This window comes from Microcaecilia unicolor, chromosome 1 (genome assembly GCF_901765095.1).
Source record: "Microcaecilia unicolor chromosome 1, aMicUni1.1, whole genome shotgun sequence".
NCBI classification, from domain to species: domain Eukaryota; kingdom Metazoa; phylum Chordata; class Amphibia; order Gymnophiona; family Siphonopidae; genus Microcaecilia; species Microcaecilia unicolor.
The window spans coordinates 49,528,657-49,552,150 of record NC_044031.1 but is presented as its reverse complement, the minus strand read 5'-3'; the positions used below and the strand labels follow the sequence as shown (position 1 = coordinate 49,552,150).

The following is a 23,494-nucleotide window of genomic DNA, read 5'->3' as shown; positions in this document are numbered from 1 at the left end:
AATACTGCAAATACTGTTCTGTTTAATAATTTTCATTATTGTGGTACATTATTTGAATGTTTTCTCTAGAGTGTATTCAGTGTGCCTAATACCATCAGTAACAGAGATACTAGGGGGAAATAGCTGGTGCATATGCACCAGAGACACAGCGAACGGGTCCCTCACTGCTGTGTTCAAAAGTATCCCTATTATCCCTTTACTGCCCCCACCCTAAGGAATTTAACTAGCCCCACCCTAACCACACCCTAGCCTCCCAAAACAGATGAGTCACTGACTGCATATGCCCATGAGGATTTTAACCCTCCCCTCTCTTCCAGCCTTTCAGCCTTGCACTGGTGCCTATTTTAGAAAAGTCTGCTCCCCTTGATGTCAAAACCTGGCTACGCCTCTGGGCAGGGTGCCTAGCCTTTTGAGTCACACAGTACCAACTGCTTCACCTTAGCCCTCGGAGCACATTTCCTGCTCCGCCTGAAGCATATATCATTGAAATGCCGAAGTGCGAGAGGTTGCCATACAAGTACATGCCCTTACTTAACCATTGACTATTAACCATTGACTCTCCTTGATGCCTTCAGCCTCCCCATTCCGTGCAAATCTGAGATAGACACCGCTGTATTTCTGCTACCCTGGCACGTGGCACTATCCCCACCTCCGTGCAAGAGAGGAACTGCCCCTGGTTTTGACATCATCCGTGCCACTGTTAGTATGTGACAAAACACTTCACATTTGCCCACCATTGCAGCTTAATTTGGCCTGCAACACACTGCTGTGTGTTCCATTAGGCTAGGATCCACCAGCACAGACCATGACAGCGACACCTCGCTTGTTGTGGTCTCCCCATCCCCCTAACCCTAGCTACGGCCATCTCTCCACACCAGCAACCATGCAGACTGCATACTGGTTGGCAGTGCTGTATGTAAATAATTATGCCTCGTTCCTGCATTGCTCAGTATGCAAATAATTATGTATCACTCTTGCATTTCCTGGCCTCACCCAAGAGCTATCCTTAACAATGCCGACTCCCTCAGTAACCAACAGCGCCAAAAGAGCTCACTTGCTTCTGCATTACCCGGTTTATCCACAGAGCCATCCTGACCCATTCTGAATCAGCAGTACCCAACATAACCAAGGGACCTGCATGTGGACTCACATCTTTAGCCATGTTTGGCATCCCCAATTATGACTAGAACCCAGGCTGATTAATGCTCGGTGGAGTCAGTATGCTGCAGAAGAAATGTTCCCCACACATGCATTGTTCCATGGTGAAGCAATTGAAATGTGCCTCTGTGAAGTCAACCTGTGGAAAATGTCATTAACGGAAGAAAATGTATTGGCTTATATATGTACTCCAAGCATCTGATGGGAACAATGTAAATGGTGAGAAAGATTTGAAAGAATATGAGGAACCCAATGGGTGCACCATAGACCATCGAATTGCCAGGTCCCGATATTGACCTGGGTGTAAGCTAGAGCTTCATCATCCGTTCAGCAGCAAAGCACCATCAAGCTCTACGTATCCTGTTACACGCTCTTGTGCAGAATCCTGGTGAGGCAAACCCTCACTCTGTGAATATCCTATCCACCCTAATTATGCAGGATTCCTGGTGGCGCCACCCATACTCTGGTCCTAAGAACATCTTAATTAGCAACTCCCAGGGCTTATGGGGGTGATGGTTAATAATGCCAAGCCCCACCCTGTTGTTGAGTATATGGTAACTGGCCTGCCTGGCAGTGGTCAGAGAATAGCTTAGTATACTATAGACTCTGTCCACAAAGTGATAATGAAAGAATATGCCCGAATGGGAGCAATGGAGCCATACCTACTATACTATGTCCCGTTTCCCAGACCAGACAAGAAAGGCTATCACAACAGTATGTAAAGCCAGTACGGGATCTATGCTAATAACCGTCTAGTAGACATCTTAGGACCAAAGTGTATATACCCCATAACAGGAAACACATGCAGAGGTCATCTGGAAGAAGCCAACCTCCTGGGTGACAGAAGGGTAAAGACCCAGAGGTGACAGGACAGAGCTATAAAGGGGAGGGGGTAAGCAGGAGGTAAGCCGGAGGAATATAGTAAAATAGTAAACTCAGCGGGCTAGCTATCAGAATGGACTTTGTCTGGGGTCTTTAGAAGACACTATAGAAACGGGGCTTAACCCAGCATGGGATAAGGGAATAAGTAGGCGTATATGTCTAGATGATTCTAGTTGGCACCAAGAAGAGAGGAGAGTAATGGACCTATAGGTCTATGTCCTTTCCCTTGGATGATGGCAGTCATACCAGGCAGTTCTAAAGGGTCTATAATAATACAAGGTACCAGGTTTATGGTCACTGAACTGTAATCACAAAGTTTTTAGTCCTTTGTGACCTGCGGCAATATGCAACATGACAACCAGGCACAGAGTTGAAGTTGCATTACTGCAAACTACTTACACTTTGCTCCATCAAGATCCAAAGCAACAGGCGTTTGCAGTGAACACATCCCAGGGGAGGAAGGAAACACCACCTATAAAAACGGCCCAATGTGAATTAAGTAAACAACTTTCCCCAAAGTGACTTGCCTGTGAGGAAAGGTCAAAGCAGCCAGGGCACCTCGGCCTGGAGAAGAGACGGCTGAGGGGAGATATGACAGAGGTATACAAAATACTGAGTGGAGTGGAACAGATGGCCCCGACAGTGCCAGAGGGAAGAGCCCATCTTGGAAAATCCCAAGCCACCCCTTGCTCCACCCACAGCACAAATGTTGCCACCAGGGCTGTGGGCACTTGAACAATACCGAGTGTCCCAGAGCCCTTCTTACTTTGTCAGACACAAAAATCATGCACATAATGATGTCCTATCCAGCCCTAGAAACATGGCTGCCAAACCTCAATGATGAGATCACAAGCATGGCCGCCAATGCAGGCCATTGACCTCATCAAGATGGCCACCAAAGCAAGCCACTGACCACACCAAGATGGTCACCAATGCAGGCCACTGACTTCACCATGATGGCCACCACGTTAACTGGTGATGCCTCTCCAATATGGCTGTCCAGGAAAACAATCTCCCAAAGATGGCGTCCCCTGCAATTCTATGACCTCACCAATCCAGTATGGCTTAATGAGCTTGCAGCGTGTCTGAAAGGTTAGCTAGGGCCCCTTCCACCCTGTGGAATGGCAACCTGCTGTGTTTCACATAACCTGTCCTCTAATGTTCTTTTTTTGTAGTGGAGGACATGAACCCACACCACTAAGCTCAAGGTACATGCAGTAAACAGTAGGCCAGGGTGCCACCTCTGGAAAAACCACAAGGGACCCTATCCAAGAAAGAAAGTAGCGTCCCGCCCAAAAATGCGGAGCCCTTAGCGCTGCCCAGTCTACCCCCGCTTTGCAAAATGCTCCATGTTACTCTCTCTGCAGCAGAACTGCTCACATCACACAAACAGCAGATGATCATCTCACAGCAAGGAGACCTCCATGTGTATTGAAAGGGCACTGTACTCACTCCTCTGTCCACCCATTTTGCTTCGTGCCCGGGCAGCACTTTGGCCAAGGAGGTTGCATAAAACTCGCCCTCTCCCAACCTCTGACCACCTTACCTGCAGATTCTCGTGACACTGCGAGAATAAAAGCGAAGGTCAGCATTCACGCAGCCAAGCACTGTCCAAGGCAACCTGTACCCCAGTTGGGAAAAAACAGCCATGGGAATGCAACCAGGCAGTACCTCTAAGAATTCAGCGCCGAGCAAACAGCAGCACAAGGCTCACTATGAGTGAGAGACCACCAACCACGCCGGTGCTGAGCAAGGCTGCGAGAGGCAGTAAAAACAATGCCTGGTAAGTATTCGCTGGATGCTGTTTCCATGCTGCATACTTGAGCTGCTGGAGCAGCAGACAATATGGCGACTGAACTCTTGCTAAACACCCTTCTTGCTGCCTCCAGTGACTTCTTCCCGTTCCCTCCTCACTTCCCCACTTAATCTATTTTTCCCTTATTTCTCCATTACTCATTAGCACTTCCCTTTGCTTGTCCCTGATCAGGCCTGTCTACCTCTACCTGCAAGCCCTACCCTATCCCCCCACCCCACCCTACCCATCCCCCTTTCCTAGTTGTGCCATGCCGCCGCCTGTTTGTGTGCCCACTCTGCCTAGGCATCTGGGTTGACTTCCTTTCTTAACAGTTTTCATCATTTTTTCTTTGTATTGCTTCGTGAAACCAGAAAATTTCAGTTTTTTTTATTTGACAATTTGATTTGTAGGATAGAAAATAAGAACATATTAACATCAGCGTTGCCATACTGAGACAGACCAACGGTCCATCAAGCCTAGTATCCTGTTTCCAATAGTGGTCAATCCAGGGCACAAGTACCTGGCAAGATCCCAGAACAGTAAAAGAGATTTTATGCTGCCAATCCCAAACATAAGCAGTGAATTTTCCCAAGTCCATCTTAATAATGGCTTATGAAATTTTTTAAACCCTGCTAAGCTAACTGCTTTTATCAAATTCTCTAGCAATGAATTCCAGAGTTTAATTATATGTTGAGTGAAGAAATATATTCTCTGGTTTGTTTTAAATTTACTACTTAGTAACTTCATTGCGTGCCCCCTAGTTCTAGTGCTTTTGGAAACAGTAAACAAGCAATTCATTTCTACCTGTTCCACTCCACTCAATATTGTATAGACCACTATCATAGTTCCCCTCAGCTGTCTCTTCTCCAAGCTGAAGAGCCCTAGCTGCTTTAAGGCCCCTTTTACAAAGGTATGCTAGGCACATGCTAAAAATTAGAGCGCACTAACCATGTAGATGCCCTTAGGAGTATTATGGGCATCTACATAGTTAGCGTGTCCTAAAAACGGTAGCACACCATTGTAAAAGACCAACTTAGCCTTGAGTGGAGGAGTAGCCTAGTGGTTTGTGTAGCAGACTATGATCCTGGGGAACTGTGTTTGATTCCCACTGCAGCTCCTTGTGACTCTGGGCAAATCACTTAACCCTCCATTGCCCCAGGTACAAAATAAATACCTGTATATAATATATAAACCACTTTGAATGTAGTTACAAAACCCACTGAAAGGTAGTATATCAAGTCCTCCTTCCCTTTCCTCATAGAAAAGTTGTCCCATCCTCTTTACAATTTTTGTCGCCATTCTCTGTACCTTTTCTAATTCCACTATCGGGCTCATTTTTGAAAGAGAAGGATGCCTATCTTTCGACACAAATCAGAAGATGCACGTCCTTCTCACAGGGTCGTCCAAATCGGTATAATAGAAAGCCGATTTTGGACGTCCCCAACTGCTTTCCGTCGCAGGGACGGCCAAAGTTCAAGGGGGCGAATCGGAGGCATAGCAAAGGCGGGACTTGGGCATGCCTAACACTTGGACGTCCTCGACCCATAATCGAAAGAAACAAGGATGTCCCTGATGAACACATGGATGACTTTACCTGGTCATGTTTTTCTTACAACCAAGGCACAAAAAGGTGCCCGAAATGACCAGATGACCACCGGAGAGAATTGGGGATGGCCTCCCCTTACTCCTCCAGTGGTCACTAACCCCCTCCCACCCTCAAAAGATATCTTTAAAAATATTTTTTGCCAGCCTCAGATGTCATGTTCAGGTCCATGACAGCAGTATGCAGGTCTCTGGAGCAGTTTTAATGGGTGCAGTGCACTTCAGACAGGCAGACCCAGGCCCATCTGCCCCCCTACCTGTTATATTTGTGGAGCAAAGAGTGAGCCCTCCAAAACCCACCAGAAACCCACTGTACCCACATCTAGGTGCCCCCCTTCACCCGTAAGGGCTATGGTAGTGGTGCACAGTTAGGGGTAGTGGGGTTTGGGGGGGGGGGGTTGGGGGGCTCAGCACACAAGGTAAGGGAGCTGTGTACCTGGGAGCAATTTATGAAGTCCACTGCAGTGCCCCCTAGGGTGCCCGGTTGGTGTCCTGGCATGTCAGGGGGACCAGTGCACTACAAATGCTGGCTCCTCCCATGACCAAAGGGCTTGCATTTGGTCGTTTCTGATATGGATGTCCTTGGTTTCCATTATCGCCGAAAATCAGAAACAACCAAGTCTAGGAATGACCATCTCTAAGGATGACAAAATTTCAGGATTTGGACATCCCTGACCGTATTATCGAAACAAAAGATGGACGTCCATATTGTTTCGAAAATATGGGTTTCCCCGCCCCTGGATGGGGACGTTTTGCGAGGACGTCCTCATCAAAACTTGGACGTCCCTTTCAATTATGCCCCTCCACATCTTTTTGAGTTACAGTAACCAGAATTGCACACAGTATGCGAGCTGCAGTCGTACCATAGAGCAATACAAAGGCATTATTATTATTATTTATTATTTATTGCATTTGTATCCCACATTTTCCCACCTATTTGCAGGCTCAATGTGGCTTACATAGTTTTGTTATGACGTTATCATCCTACATGTCAGACCTAATTGACTTACTAGAGAGAAATAACAAAAGTTCATCACGCACCTGCTTAAACCTTCACTGTCCCAACTGCAGAGGACTTAAATACAAATCTATGCATACATCCAGTTTCTCATACATCTGCACACATCTATGGAATGAATTACCAATCGCTATAAAAATAACACACGACTTTACAATCTTCCGAAAATTACTAAAGACTTACTTATTCATAAAGACGTACAAAAAAGATTCCCCATAACAATCTAACTCCCAAATTATTCCAATTACAACTATTACCGAACCCTCCTATTTGTTCATCTTAATTACATCCTCATGACTGAACTTTATATGTTGTCCTGATATCATTATGTTATGTTTATCTATCAATCCACTTCCAATACTACATGATTTACTCATGCACTCTTATTTGTAACAATTGTAAAATTATTATTCCGTTAATATGATTGCTATGATATTCTTATGCACCAATCTGTATCTTTATTCTGAAATTCTTATTCTATAATGTGTATATGTCGTTGTAAGATTTTGTAAGCCACATTGAGCCTGCAAATAGGTGGGAAAATGTGGGATACAAGTGCAGCAAATAAATAAATAAATTATAATATTCTCACTTTTGTTTTCTATTCCTTTCCTAATATTTCCTAACATTCTATTTGCTTTCTTAGCCACCGCTGCACATTGAGCAGAGGGTTTCAATGTATCATCAACAATGACACCTAGATCCTTTTCCTGGGCGGTAATTCCCAATGTGGAACCTTGCATCACTTTGCACTTGCTCACATTAAATATAATCCTGCCATTTGGATGCCCAGTCTCATAAGATCCTCTTGTAATTTTTCACAATCCTCTTGCAACTTAACAACGTTGAATAACTTTCCGTCATCAGCAAATTAACTACTTCATTAATTATTCCCATCTGTATATCATTTATAAACAGTGGCGTAGCTACGTGGGGCCTGAGTAAATTTGGCCCTGGCCCCCCTGGAGATGATCCCCTTGAACCCCCTCCTGCCACCAACCCTCCCCCGCCGCCGTTGCCGCTGATCACAGCAGGAACTTCCTTGAACGAAGGCGCTACTCCGGCGCTGAACTAAAGAAGACTCTCTTCGGCTGCAGCAAACGAGGTATCTAATGCGGGGGCGGGCGGCGACCGCGGTGGGGGAGGGTTGGTAGCGGGAGAGGGGTCCAATGTGGCAGCGGCTGCGGCGGCTGGAGGGGCGACGGCGGGGGGGTTGGTGGCGGGAGGGGGGCCCAATGTGGCGGCTGGGGCGGCGACGGCGGGGGGTGGCTAAACAGTGCCCCCCCACCTCAGGCTCTGGCCCCCCTCCCAGCGAGGTCTGGCTACGCCCCTGTTTATAAATATGTTTTATAAAGCAGCAGTCCCAGCACAGACCCCTAGAGAACCCCACTATCTGCCCTTCTCCATTGAGAATACTGACCATTTAACCCTACTCTCTGTTTTTAATCCACAGTAGGACATTATCTCCTATCCCATGGCTTTCTAATTTCCTCACTGTATATCCTTTTGTTCACTTTATCTGCATCTTCACAAATTGTAATTTCTTTGCTAAATTCTTCTGTAAGCCACATTGTGCCTGCATGTGTGGGAAAATGTAGGATACAAATGAACTATAAATAAATAAATACAGAGGCATTATAATATTCTTGGTCTTATTTTGCATCCCTTCCTAATAATTCCTGACATTCTGTTTGCTTTTTTGGCTGCTGCCGCACACTGAGCAGAAGATTTCTGCGTATACTGAAACTGTACTAGTGTTTGCAATGAATTCATTCAAAATAACTATTGCAACAGGCAAGAACATACTCGTACTATAATTCGACATGTCTAGTGCCTTCGACATGGTAGATCATAGAATATTACTACACCTGTTAGAATACTTCGGAATTGGAGGCCCAGTTCTCAAATGGTTCAAAGGATTCCTCACCACCAGATCCTACCAAGTAACAACGAACAATGACAGATCACCACCTTGGACACCGGAATGTGGAGTTCCCCAGGGATCCCCCCTTTCGCCAACTATCTTCACCCTTATGATGATACCACTAGCCAAACCTCTAGCCAATCACAACCTCAACCCCTACATATATGCGGATGATGTCACGATCTACATCCCGTTCAAAAGTAACCTAAACGAAATAACCAACGAGATCAACCAGAGCCTCCAAATCATGCATTCTTGGGCGGATTCATTCCAGCTAAAACTGAACGCAAAAAAAACTCAATGTCTAGTTCTCACTTCCCAATACAACACAAACAACTATACTACCATAACCACACCAAACGGCACACTTCCTATCTCAGAAAACCTGAAAATTCTTGGAGTCACTATTGACCGAAACCTCACACTCGAGACCCACGTGAAGAATATAACGAAAAAAATGTTCCACTCGATGTGGTAACTTAAGAGAATAAAACCTTTTTTTCCCAAGAAACATCTTCCGCACCCTAGTACATTCATTAGTGATAAGTCACCTGGACTACTGTAACTCTTTATACGCAGGCTGTAAAGAACAGACCATTAAAAAACTCCAAACAGCCCAGAACACCGCTGCCAGACTCATCTTTGGAAAAACTAAATACGAAAGGGCAAAACCTCTGAGAGAAACTACACTGGCTACCACTCAAGGAACGAATTGAGTTCAAGATCTGTACAACCGTCCACAAAATCATCCACGCAGATGCCCCACTCTATATGTTAAACCTAGTGGACCTACCGCCTAGAAACGCCAAAAACTCGGCCCACAAATTCCTCAATCTGAACTTCCCCAGCTACAAAGGAATTAAATACAAACAGGCATAGGCTACTACTTTTGCATATAAAAGCACACAGATCTGGAAAGCACTACCCATGGCCCTGAAAACTATGGACAATCTAACCAGCTTTCGCAAAGCTTTGAAGACACATCTCTTCAACAAAGCCTACTAAATACATCCTAATAAACCATTCCTCAAACTACTCAGGTGCATCAAAACACCTTTCACAATACCTTACCTAGCACCTTACATCTAAACCATACACCTTCAACCGATTATTGAATGTATTTAAGATAATGTAATGACTGCATCATAACAACACTCTGTAAGCCACATTGAGCCTGCAAAAAGGTGGGATAATGTGGGGTACAAATGCAATAAATAAATAAATAAATAAACAAACAACACATAGATTTTTTTCTTAAGTGCTGACTCCTAAGGTGGAGGTAACTATGTTTTGGGTTATTCTTCCCAATGTGCATCACTTTGCATTTGTCCACATTAAATTTCATCTGCCAACTGGATGCCCAGTCTTCCAGTTTCCTAATGTCAGTCTGCACAATTTTTCACAATCCGCATGTGTCTACACAACGTTGAATACTTTTGTGTCATTTGCAAATTTAGAGCCTCTTTCTATCAAGCCGTGCTAGTGGTTTCCCTGTGGCAGTTCCGACAGAGTCCATTCAAAGTGAACGGGCTTTGTCGGCATTGCCGCACCAGGAGCCACTAGAGCAGCCTGATAAAAGAGGCCCTTAATCATCTCACTCGTCATTCCGATTTCCAGATCATTTATGTTTAAATCTGTTTATTGAACATCATAAAACTTGTACATAATCACAAATCAAACCACAAATATAGTATATCTAACTCATAACCATGTTCCCATGCATTTTACATTTTCACCCCAACACCCTTCCCCTTCCCTACGCTCAGATACATATAATAAAGTATATCTCATAGCGCTTCAACATTGCCTGCATAAAACTGCTCCATACCATCCAGAGAACCAAATTGTCGGCATCCCAATACCTGACCACATGGTATCAACTTCCTATTGGCTGGGACTTTATACCCTTCAATGTAAGATGCTGCAAAGAGCCTTCGCTCTTATGACCCTTCGCCTACCAGGTCGCCTCTGTGGTGTTTGTTCTTACATCTTGATGTTCAGAATATGAACCCCAAACCCTCCCCCCCCACCTCCCCCACCCTCCCTACCCTTGCCATGTAATAAGTCCTGATCCAATGCAAGTGGCCTCGCAACGTAACGTAATCCTAAATCTATACCCATCTGATACAGCGGTAATCATCCTACCCCTCTTACATAGTTCTAAGTGCAGTCAAAAATTCAGTATGAATCTTCTCCCCCGTGAGGGCAGAGTCATCCATAAAGGTTCCCATTGCTTTCGAAACTGTTCCCCAGGTACACTATCCCATGTTTTAACCTGGCATCGATCTGTTCTCATTTGGACAATCATCTGAGATCTCCAAAAAGCCAGAGATGGTCCCAGTTCTGATGTCCAGGATTTTAAAATGGAGGTAAGCCCAAAATAAACAGCCATTTGTGCATATCCCTTAAAACCTGCCGGCGGTGAAGAAGTGTAGCTATTTTTGAAAAAGATTATTAAGGGATCTGTCAACATTGTACATCCCCATTGATGGTCAATCGCCTGCTTCCAGATCATTTATAAATATGTGAAATAGCACCAGCCCCAGTACAGATCCCTGAATCACTCCACTGTTCACCCTCCTCCATTGAGAAAAATGGTCATTTAACACTACCCTCTGTTTTCTCTCCAATAACCAATTCCTAATCCACACCAGCCTTTTTGATTGAAGGAATCAGTCAGGATTTGTGGTAAAATCCAGGATTGTGGAACTAACTCCTCTTCCTCCAGCTTCAGCCCCTGGTCCTCTCCATAGGCGGTGGGGAGCCCAACTGTTTGGGGAGGCTAGAGGGGGCGGGGCTAGGGGTGGTGCTTAATACCTTTTATTAAATTTAGATACTAGATTTGTATCATATTTCAAAGAATAAAGTGGTTGCTCAAAGCATGTATTAACCAATGTATACTATTCAAAAATGTGAAGAACAAAAGTTTTTTGTTTTCTTTTTACTCGACAGCTTTTTAATTTATTTGAAAGCTTCCCACATGTTACATGGATATAAATATCATAAAATAAAATTGCTTAAAAATTGTTTGAAGCTAGTAGAAACAGCACTAATAAAGGCTATATTTTATGCTCCTTTTTCTACACTGGCCAAATTTCAGTGAGGATATCCTGTTTACTGATGGGTTCATCTTAACTGTTGCTGTAATCTGCCTTGGGAAACCTGGTGTTATAAAGTAAAATTAAACTCTCCTTTCATTGGGGCACATTGAATCACATCTTCACCTCATCTCTTTTGTAAATGGATTATTCTGTTTTGAGCATGTTTCAGGGACAAGTGATTTTCATATGTCAAAATAATAAAAAAATATATTTTCTTTCATGCAGATCTCTCATTTGTTTTAACATAACTAAATGGGCTATAAACCCCTAATGCAGTCCATTGGTTTCCTTATATTTTGTCCTTGTGATTTCTTATACTGTGCCAAAACCTGCTCCCCCCACTCCCACCCCACCGCCACATTAAATGCCACCATCCCCCTCCAGCGTACCAATGTCCTACCTTGCTGCCCGCCTGCCCTGGTGGTGTAGTGGCCTCTGCAGCTGCGGGGGCAGGAAAGAATCCCACGCTTTCCTGCCAACTGTCGCTACTCCATCTCTGGCGCTCTCTGCTTTTCTCTTCTGTGCTGCGGGTGGCGGCGCCGCCGTTTTCCCAAAATGGCTGCTGAGACTTCGGCGGGCGGAAGCCTCAGCAGCCATTTTTAAAATGCAGCGGAGATGCACAGAACAGCAAAGTGGAGAGCGCCAGATGGAGTAGCGGCAGCAGGAAGGAAAGAATGGGATTCTTTCCTGACCCCGCAGCTGCAGAGACCACTACACCACCAGGGCGGGCGGCAAGGTAGTAGTACGTAGGAGGGGGATAGCAGCATTACTGTGGCGAAGGGGGGGGGGGTAAGCATGCCCAGCCCTGCAGGGGAAGGTAACGGTTGGGCTGGGGAGGCTTAGCCTCCCCAAGCCTTTTATACAGGGCGCCTATGGTCCTCTCCTTATTTCTGGATCCTCTTGGACCTTCAGAGACTTTCAGTCCTAGGTGCCCAAAACTCCTCACCACCAAACTTCCAGCACAGATGAAAACTAAAGGAGAAAGAACATGAGCCTAAGTGGGTTCCTGAATTCAGCAGAATCACACCTCTCCGAGGAGACTTCCCAATGACAAGAGTTTGATCTATTATATACCCCTCTCTGACCTCAATACTCAAAGTCACTAATGACAGTGAAGTCATTTAGTAAGGGACAGTTTTGTAAGAGGATTATGGAAGTAAAAGGTTAAACATAATAAATTCGACTACTTAAAAACTGCACTACTTAAAAGGTTATGTCTTTTTCTCTCTCCAGAATACTTATGTAAGATCCAAGCGAGATGGCGAAGAAACGGGGAAGAAGGAGGAAAAGGAAAAAGAAAACAATGACAAAGAAAATGGAGATGAAGAACAAAACATGCATTCTAATCATCATTATGATCTAGGTTGCTTATGTTGTGTACTCGAAATGTTAGGAATGCCTTGCAAAACAGGAAAGAACCTCACCCATATTCTAGATCAGAGCGTATAATATATATATATACTAGCCGTTGAGCCCGTTAAAACAGGCTATTGGGTTGCCGCTGCCCCCTCCCCCCGAGGTCGCCGCTGGCCCCTCCCCCCAAGTTCGCCGCTGCCGGTACCCCCCCCCCGAGTCGCCGCCAACGCCGGCCCATCTCTTCGTTATTCAACTTACATCTCCGGAGCATGCAGATCAGCTGAGCTCCCGTCGGCCTTCCTTCTCTGCCTGTGTCCCGCCCTTGTGTGACGTAACGTCGGCGAGGGTGGGACACAGGTAGGGAAGGAAGGCCAACGGCAGCTCAGCTGATCTGCCTGTTCCGGAGATGTAAGTTGAATAGCGAAGAGACGGGCCGGGTGGAGGGGTGGCGGCGGCGGCTCCGGGGGGGTGGGTGAACCAGTGGCGGCGACCTCGGGGGGGGAGGGGGAGCGGTGGCGACCTCGGCGGTTCCCTCCCCTTCATGCAGTTTCCCTCTCTGTCCCGCCCCCCCCCCCCCCCCCGTCATCACGTATTGACGCGGGGGCGGGACAGAGAGGGAAGTCTACTGTGCATTTGCGAGTGAGTACGGTCACTCGCCGTTTATATGTTTGATTTTTTTTAAAGGACCACTTTTTTTAGATTGTATCAGCTTACTCCTCTTGTTCAGTAGCTTCTGTCTCGCTGCACCCTACGCCTGGAATAAACTTCCTGAGCCCCTACGTCTTGCCCCATCCTTGGCCACCTTTAAATCTAGACTGAAAGCCCACCTCTTTAACATTGCTTTTGACTCGTAACCACTTGTAACCACTCGCCTCCACCTACCCTCCTCTCTTCCTTCCCGTTCACATTAATTGATTTGATTTGCTTACTTTATTTATTTTTTGTCTATTAGATTGTAAGCTCTTTGAGCAGGGACTGTCTTTCTTCTATGTTTGTGCAGCGCTGCGTACGCCTTGTAGCACTATAGAAATGCTAAATAGTAGTAGTAGTAGTAGTAGTAGCTCTGTGATCAGATTTTTACAAACTGAAAATCTCTATGAGTAAAAATTGATCTTAACTATCCTCTCCTTTTATTCTTGTATTTACATTATCCATATTGTGTGTGTGTGGGGGGGGGGGGGGGAGATTCTATATATGCCGCCTAAAAAATTTGTGCGGTAAACAATTCCGCCTAGGCGTATTCTATAAGAAACGTTTACGTTTACGCATGGTATATAGAATACGCCTAGGTAGACTTCACTGCGACTAGAACTCTATGCACACCCATTTACAGAGCCAGTGCTGGGAGGCGGGGCTGGTGGTTGGGAGGCGGGGATAGTGCTGGGCAGACTTATACGGTCTGTGCCGGGACTGGTGGTTGGGAGGTGGGGAAAATGCTGGGCAGACTTATACGGTCTGTGCCAGAGCTGGTGGTAGGAGGCGGGGCTGGTGGTTGGGAGGCAGGGATAGTGCTGGGCAGACTTATACGGTCTGTGCTAGAGCCGGTGGTGGGAGGCGGGGCTGGTGGTTGGGAGGCGGGGATAGTGCTGGGCAGACTTATACAGTCTGTGCTAGAGCCGGTGGTGGGAGGCGGGGCTGGTGGTTGGGAGGCGGGGATAGTGCTGGGCAGACTTATACGGTCTGTGCCGGGGCTGGTGGTTGGGAGGTGGAGATAGTGCTGGCAGACTTGTACGGACTGTGCCCTGAAGAGGACAGGTACAAATCAAAGTAGGGTATACACAAAAAGTAGCACATATGAGTTTATCTTGTTGGGCAGACTGGATGGACCGTGCGGGTCTTTTTCTGCCGTCACCTACTATGTTACTATGTCTTCTGAAAACAACTGATAACCAATGTAGTGAACAAAGGAGTGAAGAAGTATGGTTTGATTTGCGATTCATGTGGACCTTACACACATTTTTATTTCCTATTCTGTAATGAGTTTATCTTGTTGGGTAGACTGGATGGACCGTGCAGGTCTTTTTCTGCATTCATCTACTATGTTACTATGTTACACCAACGAAAAAGTGGCATAAATCTCTATGTGTAGATTTATGCGTACTGGGCTACATTCTGTAACAATGCGTATAAATTTTTGAACATCTATATCCCCGCCTATAACCATGCCCCTTTTTGCCTATGCACATTAAAATTTAGGTGCAGTGTGTTACGGAATACACTTAGCGATTTGTGCGCGTAGCTTTCAATTATTGCCAATTAGTGCTTATTATTGCTTGTTAAGAGCTGTTAATAATGTTAATTAGCTTGTTAAACCAATTAAGTTATGCTTGTTGTTATAGATTCCACCTGGATTTCCACGCATCTAGTCACGCTATATAGAATCCTGTTCGAAAATATGTCAGAACGTCCAAAATGAACAGTCATTTTCAAAACTGAAATGTCCAAATTATGAACACCAAAAAACCAGGGACAAGGACATCTGTCTGCCAGCATTTGTACAAAAATGGCCACACAGACATCCCTTCAGAGCAGAGGGACAACCTAGTGGTCAGTGCAGTGGATTTTAACAAATGGCATCCAGGTACAAAACTCAGCTTAACTCCTTCATAATATATTGTGAACCCTCCAGGTACAGAAAAAAAAACTACTGTACCTAACTGTTCACCACTACAATAGCCTTCAAGCCTGCAGGTGTCTCCTATGTGTAGATACGGTAGGTATTTTGTTGTATTTTCAAGGGCTCACAATTTTCACCAAAAAAGAACTAGCTATAGTATGATTTGAACCTGGGTCTCCTTGTTAATAGTCCACTGCACTGACCACTAGGCTTCTCCTGGGAGCTGTTTGCTGCTCTGTTGGGAATGCCCATAATGCCTAAGGCTGTCATAGAAACTGATATCCCTTTTCAGTTTCCCTTCTTAAGGGGGTGGGCGGGGGACAGCAACCACTGGGAGATTAAGGAAGGAGTCATGCCTTAATCCCTTCAGTGGTCAGATGGTCAATCAGAGCACCTTTTTGTTACTTGAGCAAGAATCTTCCATCTTAAGTAGAGGAGTGTGGTAGCCGTGTTAGTCCACTCTTAAGGTTATCAATAGAAATCAAACAAAATAAAACATGGAAAAGAAAATAAGATGATACCTTTTTTATTGGACATAACTTAATACATTTCTTGATTAGCTTTCGAAGGTTGCCCTTCTTCATCAGATCGGAAATAAGCAAATGTGCTAGCTGACAGTGTATATAAGTGAAAACATTCAAGCATTACTATGCCAGTCTGACAGGGTGGGAGGATGGGGGTGGGTCGGAGGTATGCATGGGGACATCAAAGCATATCATTGGTATTCTAACAGGATGGGTGTGGATAGGTGAGGGGTGGGGTGGTCAACAGAGACATACAGCTTTATGGTTTATAATGGGCTAGGAACCCCAAATCCTTGTTAAGTCCTTTCTGTTGGGTGTTAAAATATTCAATCATACATCTATATACAAGAAACCCACAGACAGATGCAGCTACCTCCACAACTCCAGCTTCCATCCTTCACATTGTGAGAAGCAGAGAAGCCACAGAGCCCAGAATGAAGGGGGGAAGAGAGAAAAGCCAGAGTGGAAAAACTACAGATCCCAGAATGCATTGCGGGAGGGGCGGAGGCAGGAGCATAGCGAACACAGATTTCAAACTGCATGGAAGAATAGGAGAGAGGAGGACAAACGAGTACCTGAGCTGCAGGAGAGGAAAGGAGAGCGGGCTGATTGGGAGATGGAATCAGCTGAGGAGAGGGTGGAACACCTGAGGGAGGGGGTGGAGAATGAGGGGATGGAATGGGAGGAGTTGGAGCAGGTAGGAGAAGAAGGTGTGGAAGAGGAAAGGGAGGTGGGAGAGGAAGTGGCTGGGGAAGAAGAGTGACTTCTACAGGAGCCCAAAGTATCAGAGAAGAATAATAGTCAGGAGAGATCCGGCGGGTGGTTGTCAAGAGGTAAAGTGTTGACAAGTGAGGGTGGTGGATCTTTAAAAGCCTGGCTAAGCTGTGCTGGGCAAAAAAGCCTAGCTAAGCTGAACGGTTTTGAGGCCTTGCTGAAGAGGGCGTTGTTGGAAAGCCTGGCTAGCCGAACTGTGTTTGAAGCCTGGCTAAGCTGTGCTGGGGAAAAAAAAGCCTAGCTAAGCTGAACGGTTTTGAGGCCTTGCTGAAGAGGGCGTTGTTGGAAAGCCTGGCTAGCCGAACTGTGTTTGAAGCCTGGCTAGCAGAACTGGGTTTAAAGCCTAGCTAAGTTGAACTGTTTTGAGGCCTTGCTGAAGAGGGCGGGGTGGGGAAGCCTGGCTAGCCGAACTGTGTTTGAAGCCTGGCTAGCAGAACTGTGTTCAAAGCCTGACTAGCTGAACTTTGTTGGAAGGCCGGGCTAGCCGAACTGTGTTTGAAGCCTGGCTAGCAGAACTGTGTTTAAAGTCTGACTAGCTGAACTTTGTTTAAAAGACTGGCAAGCTGAACTGTGTTGCACCGCCTTGCTAGCGGAACTGTGTGGCAGTGAGAGCGAACTGCACGGACGGGTGTGGAGTCGGAAGCGGACAGCACGGATAAGTGAGAGAGACAATTACGCGGCCGGGAGGAGCGGCTGACAACATACAAAAAGATCCATCATTTACAGCCAAGCCACAAGATACCACCGTATCTGCTCTGACCCAGGGGACAGAGACAGACACCTTAAAAGCCTGACTGCATCCTTCAAACAGAAAGGCTACAACCCCAAAATAACCTCCAAGAATATTGCCTCCTCCCTCAAAACACCCAGGGAGAATCTGCTACAGTACAAAAAGAAAAAATCCACAGACAGAATCCCCCTTGTAGTGACATACAATCCAGAGCTGGAAAAACTGAGGAAAATCATAAGAGATCTACAACCTATACTCCAGGAGGATGAATTACTGAAAGAGATATTCCCATCCCCACCAGTACTGGCCTTCCGACAGCCACCCAACTTAAAACACAAGCTAATCAGAAGTAAACTTCCATCACAGACTGAAAAGGAACAGAAGGGCACACGTCCCTGTAATTTATCCAGTTGCAAACTATGCCAAAATATTTCACAGTTATCCACAAAGGAAAGATATTCAACATAAAGGGATCTTTCACTTGCTCATCTTCCAATGTGGTATATATCATTCAGTGTAAAAAATGTAACGAAGGTTTTTTTATTGGAGAAACAGGCCAGATGCTTAAGACAAGATTCAATTTACATAGACATCACATGAACAACACAGCCAGTAGGGCCCCCACCCCGGTGGGACAGCACTTCACAGAACCAGGACACTGTACCAGTGATTTCACAGTGAGAATACTGAAAGGTAACTTTAAAACCATACAAGAACGTAAGACCTTTGAAGTCAGACTGATTGAATATTTTAACACCCAACAGAAAGGACTTACCAAGGATCTGGGGTTCCTAGCCCATTATAAACCATAAAGCTGTATGTCTCTGTTGATCACCCTACCCCTCACCTATCCACACCCATCCTGTTAGAATATCAATGATATACTTTGATGTCCCCATGCATACCTCCGACCCACCCCCATCCTCCCACCCTGTCAGACTGTCATAGTAATGCTTGAATGTTTTCACTTATATACACTGTCAGCTAGCACATTTGCTTATTTCCGATCTGACGAAGAAGGGCAACCTTCGAAAGCTAATCAAGAAATGTATTAAGTTATGTCCAATAAAAAAGGTATCATCTTATTTTCTTTTCCATGTTTTATTTTGTTTGATTTCTATTGATAACCTTGAGCAAGAATGAAACTGGTCTAAATCCAAACATCCTTCTTTTTTGCCTTGGATGTTTCTTCCTGTTCCACTATAGCTGAAAGATGTCTTAATTTTGTGCACTAGAGAACAACCCAAAGGTAAAGGTAAGAACCCCTACATGTAGTCCAGTTAAAACAACGTTATTGTCACATCTGTGGCCGTGACCACCCTCAGCCTTACCTTCTTTCTGGGGGTCAGCAGCTCTGCTGGCTTCTGTCTGTCTTTGTGTTAGTCTTGTCTCTGGCTCTGTGTGCTGATTGCTTCACTAGACCTCACCTGTGTGTGCAATGCCTCTCTGGGGAGCCAGCATCTAAAATGGCTGCCACCAGCTCTATGCCAGCTTCCAAGATGGCTCCTGCTTGTCTTTCCTGTGGGCTCACTTCCTATGTGTGTCAAGCCTCTCTTTGGGGTCAAGGTACTTCCTGCTTCTGTCCTGCTGCTGGTGACCTCATCAATGAGAGCCTTCACAAGGAAGTGCTGTGCTGGCATTCTGAGCCTTTGCATTGCCAATGCCTCCGCAGTGCCTTAGGTCCCAAAGTTAGTGTGCTGTTTGCACAGTTAGCTTTCCTTGTCTTTTCTTGTGGGCTTCCAGTCCTTCTGCTTTGCGAGTTACTATCACCTGTGGGCCTTGCCTTCTGGCCCTTCTGTGTTTATTGCTCTGTGGGCCTTCTGGCCCTTCTGTGTTTATTGCTCTGTGGGCTTTCAGCCCTTCTGTGTCTATTGCTCTGTGGGCTTCCAGCTCTTCTGTGCCCATTGCTCTGAGGGCCTCCAGTCTATCTGCGTATATCCCTTTTACCTGTGGGCTTCCAGGCCTTCTGGGGGTATTACTGCAGCCTGGGGGTTTCCAGCCTTTCTGTGGGCTTCTAGCCTTTCTGGGTGTATCTCTCTGACCTGCAGGCTTTCAGCTTTTCTGTGTTTATTATTCTCTGCGGGCTTCTAGCCTTTCTGTTATCCCTGTGCAGTGGTGCTACTCCCTGTCTGTGGTTGGTCAGCGGCTGATGCTGCAGCCATTTCTCTCCTTTCTATCTGTTAGCTACTAAAGCTCCAGTCTAACCCTTCCTCTGGCAAGCGTAGCTGTCATTCCCATTCCCTTGAGCTTAGCTTGTATGTAGCTCCTGTGTCCTCTTCCCTGCCTGTCTGCCTTGCTTTAACCTAGGTACCTGGGAGCACCGCTGGATCCTGACTCCGGTTGTTCCTGTTGCTGGTTCCAGTTCTGGGTTTCCTGTAAGCCCTACCGGCTGCTCAAACCTGAGGGCTCAACCCTCAGGGAAAGGCAGCTAAGCGTAGGTGAAGCCTACTCCAGTGTGTTCCGGTCCGGTGCATTCCAGTCCCGAGTGTTCCAGTGCAGGACTCCAGTCCGGGGTTCCAGTCCAGCCTTGTCTCTTCTCTGCTCCGAAGGTGATCTTGCCTGCCACCGCCGCTCCTCAGCCGTGGTCCAAGGACTCACGTACCCAGGGTTCCCGAGGAAAAAGCCTGACAGAATGCCAAGGCCCTCGAGAACGCGACAGTTATTCAGCATCACACATGTATGTGACCCAACACGAGGCCATGTTTCGACAGGAAAAACCATCTGCTTCAGGGTTTGAACACTTAAAGTTGGAAATCACACAATATAGGTGGCAAGCTTAATGGCGTCTAACTGGTTCTCACTGTTGTTCAGGGGTTTATCATTACAAGTTATATTATTCTGCACCTATGTTGTGTGATTTCCAACTGTAAGTGTCCGACCCATGAAGCAGACGGTTTTTCCTTTGAAACGCAACCTCGTGTCGGGTCATATTCACGTGTGGTGCTCAATAAAGTTGTTTTAACTGACCTTCAGCTGAGGAGATTTCTTGGTCCACCCCTACTTCTTGGATTTTTAATTTTGTGCCCACCCTATTCCCACCCAAAACACACCTCCAATACACCTCCTTGCCATTTGGAAGAACTGCAGTGAAATACATCCTATTTTTGCTTTTGGACATTTTCAGCAGAAGGACGTTTCTTTGGCCGTTCTTCAAAAATGAGCAGGCAAACACAGCGAAGGTGACACAAAAGATGACGTAGAAAAAACATCAGAAGATTTATTCAAAAATATGCATATTCACTGTGTTTGCCTGCTTGCATTGACCTGTGCAAAGGTTTTTTGTTCTTCTGTGCTTGTTGATTCCTTCAAAAATGAACGTCACAATCTGCTAGGTTGTTCCCAAATACACTGCTCTTGCTAGATATTTCCCAGATGACATATAAAATCCCCACTGACAGATGTAAAAGTTTGACTCTCTGCAGAAGCTCTTTCTTAATCTAAATCAGTTTTATTGTCTTCACATTTGGTCATTTGCAGTTCTGAGTACAAAAGCATACAACTGCTCATATTTAAAACCAACCCCTGAACACTTTTCCTAACACTGTACTCTAATGTGGCAAATTTCAAAGTGCGTATATGTAAAATCTGCGAGCACCTTTTATCTACAGTGTACATCAATTTTCAAAGGAAAAAATTCCCCTTTGAAAAGTGGCTCAGGGAAAGTATACACACAAATCTGTACCTGCTATTGGTGCTGACCTTTTTTTCTGTGAAACCCAAGAATGTACTTTTTGGAAATCCAAAAGTATCTGTGAAACTGCTCTCTTTGCCCCATCCCCAACCCTGTGAACACATTCCTAATATATTCATATTTCAGAAGCCCAGTGTGTCATAGGTGGAGGAAATTGTGCACTATAAATTAAAGTACATTTTACTTTCCTTGAGTAGTAAAAATCGAGCACTTCTGAGGCAGTAAGCAAATGGTACGTAACTGCATTGAAAGTTAAACATGCTTGTTTAATTAATTTATTTTTGCTTGAATGATACTGAAATGGCCAGTTGCCAATATTCAATGGCGTTTAACAGAACAGTGCCCCTGAATATTAGATTCAACTGCCCAAGCAAAATCCATGCAGTGGTAGGTCAGTCCAGTAACAGAATCAGGGTGCAGCCAGGAGTTATCTAGGCTCTGGCGATATTCAGTGTCAGTGCCCATATTTATTTATTTATTTATTTGCTGCATTTGTACCCCACATTTTCCCACCTATTTGCTGGCTCAATGTGGCTTACACTATGTTGCAAAAGGTATAATCATAAACAGAGTAAGAGGTATGGTCTAATTTAACATATTACTGTGTAAGAAATTAGGTAGATAGGTCAGTAGAATTATTTACATAACACAAAATAAAACAGGTAAGATATAATGACCAATAGTGATAATGTGATTAACATAATCAAATTAGAAGGAATTAGTATTAGTTGGTTTAGATGTAGAATGGAATCAAGTCATTAAGGAGGATTTTTATTGTAAGTCTCTTCGAATAGGTGCGTCTTCAGTAACTTCCAGAAGGTTGTCAAGTCATGCGTTGTTTTTATAGCATTCAGTAGTTTATTCCATGATTTTGGGACTTAACTAGGTCCTAAGAAGCAACAAAGTAAACGATCTGCAAGATCCAATCTGGAAGTAAGCAAAGCAGATCAGTGAGCGGTCCAAAGTATTCTTTACTGTAGAATCACAATCAAATAAAAAGCCCGACACAGCCCGTGTTTCGCCCTTGAAGGGCTGTGTCAGGGGCTATATGTAATCTTCAACTTCAAACCAACTGTATGGTGTGTAATAATGATAATTATATATGGTTGGTAGTCAGGAGACAAAGGTACCAAGGAAATAAAAACCAGCGCAATCTCTACTTCCAAATGGTGGGGTTCTCCAGATGAAATGGCAGCTTGCACTCATGCGCTGTGATATCGCTGGATATCGGGCTTTTTATTTGATTGTGATTCTACAATAAAGAATACTTTGGACCGCTCACTGATCTGCTGTACTTACTTCCACATATACTTAACTAGCAAGGTTCAAGGTGCGTTTATTTGATTACCCGCTTAGGGTCAGACCATCAAAGTGGTGTACATAGATAAAAGCAGAAACGACAGTCCTAAGGTTGCCTGGTTAGGTATACAGATACAGTGCTGAATATCAACCATATCCACATAACTTCCAGGTGAAGCAGCAGATCCTGCATATTCAATCCAATGCCCGGGCATTGCCCTGAGTAGAGTATCAGACTCTATTTTAGCAGGCGATAGTCAGCATTTAGAAAACCTGAATATCGGGAGTGAGTACCAAGAGGCCTTCAATTACTTCATAAATCCCATCATGTCAGTCAATAGTAATTCAAAAGCCCACACGACAATGTAAAGACCTGTGACAATATAAGTCAAAAGGCCTGCATAAGCAGGAGAACCTTCATCGGCTTTTTAAAACCCACCTTGTCAGTCAGCAATTCCAGAGAAACAGGAAGTCTATTCTATTCCTCCAGATCTGACATAGAAAATGAGCAAGATTGTGTTTCAGCAACGTATATTTTAGTAAGCGACAGAATGAACAGAGTGCAAAGATCTACTTGACCCGTATATTTTCAGAACAGTAGTTAAACAGTGTGATGCATCATGAATAACAAATAGGGAGTGAATGTTCAACCCACAGTGATAAACAGCTTGTAAGCATGGAGTTAACCCTGGATAATATTCAGACAGGTGCAAGGTTAGCATGGGAGCCTTTCAACTGTCCTAACATTCAGGGGTGTAGATATGGGAGGCCTTGGGGGCCCAGGCCCCCCAATCTTAGCTCAGGCTCCCCCTGTCAGGTATACATTCTTCTGAACTTCCTGTCCCTCTCATCCCCACCTCCACCTCTCCCCTTCTCCCTTCTCTCTACCCCTTTGTGGTCCGATATCAGACCTGCCAAGCGGATATGGTCCATCTTCACAAAAACAGTGACAGAGAAAAAGTAGGAAACTACAGGCTGCTAAGTTTTACTTTGGTGTTTGAAAAAATAATGGAGACACTGCTG

At 45.1% G+C, this 23,494-nt stretch overlaps 1 protein-coding gene across 1 annotated transcript in view; it reads left to right on the top strand.

Moving 5' to 3' along the window:
* The window catches only part of LOC115466518, a 63,225-nt gene that overhangs the window by 5,271 nt on the left and 34,460 nt on the right, over positions 1-23,494 (top strand). The window contains exon 2 of the mRNA XM_030197840.1: positions 12,714-12,923. Coding sequence (XP_030053700.1) covers positions 12,714-12,923 — 210 coding nt within the window. The remainder of the gene's footprint in view (positions 1-12,713; positions 12,924-23,494) is intronic.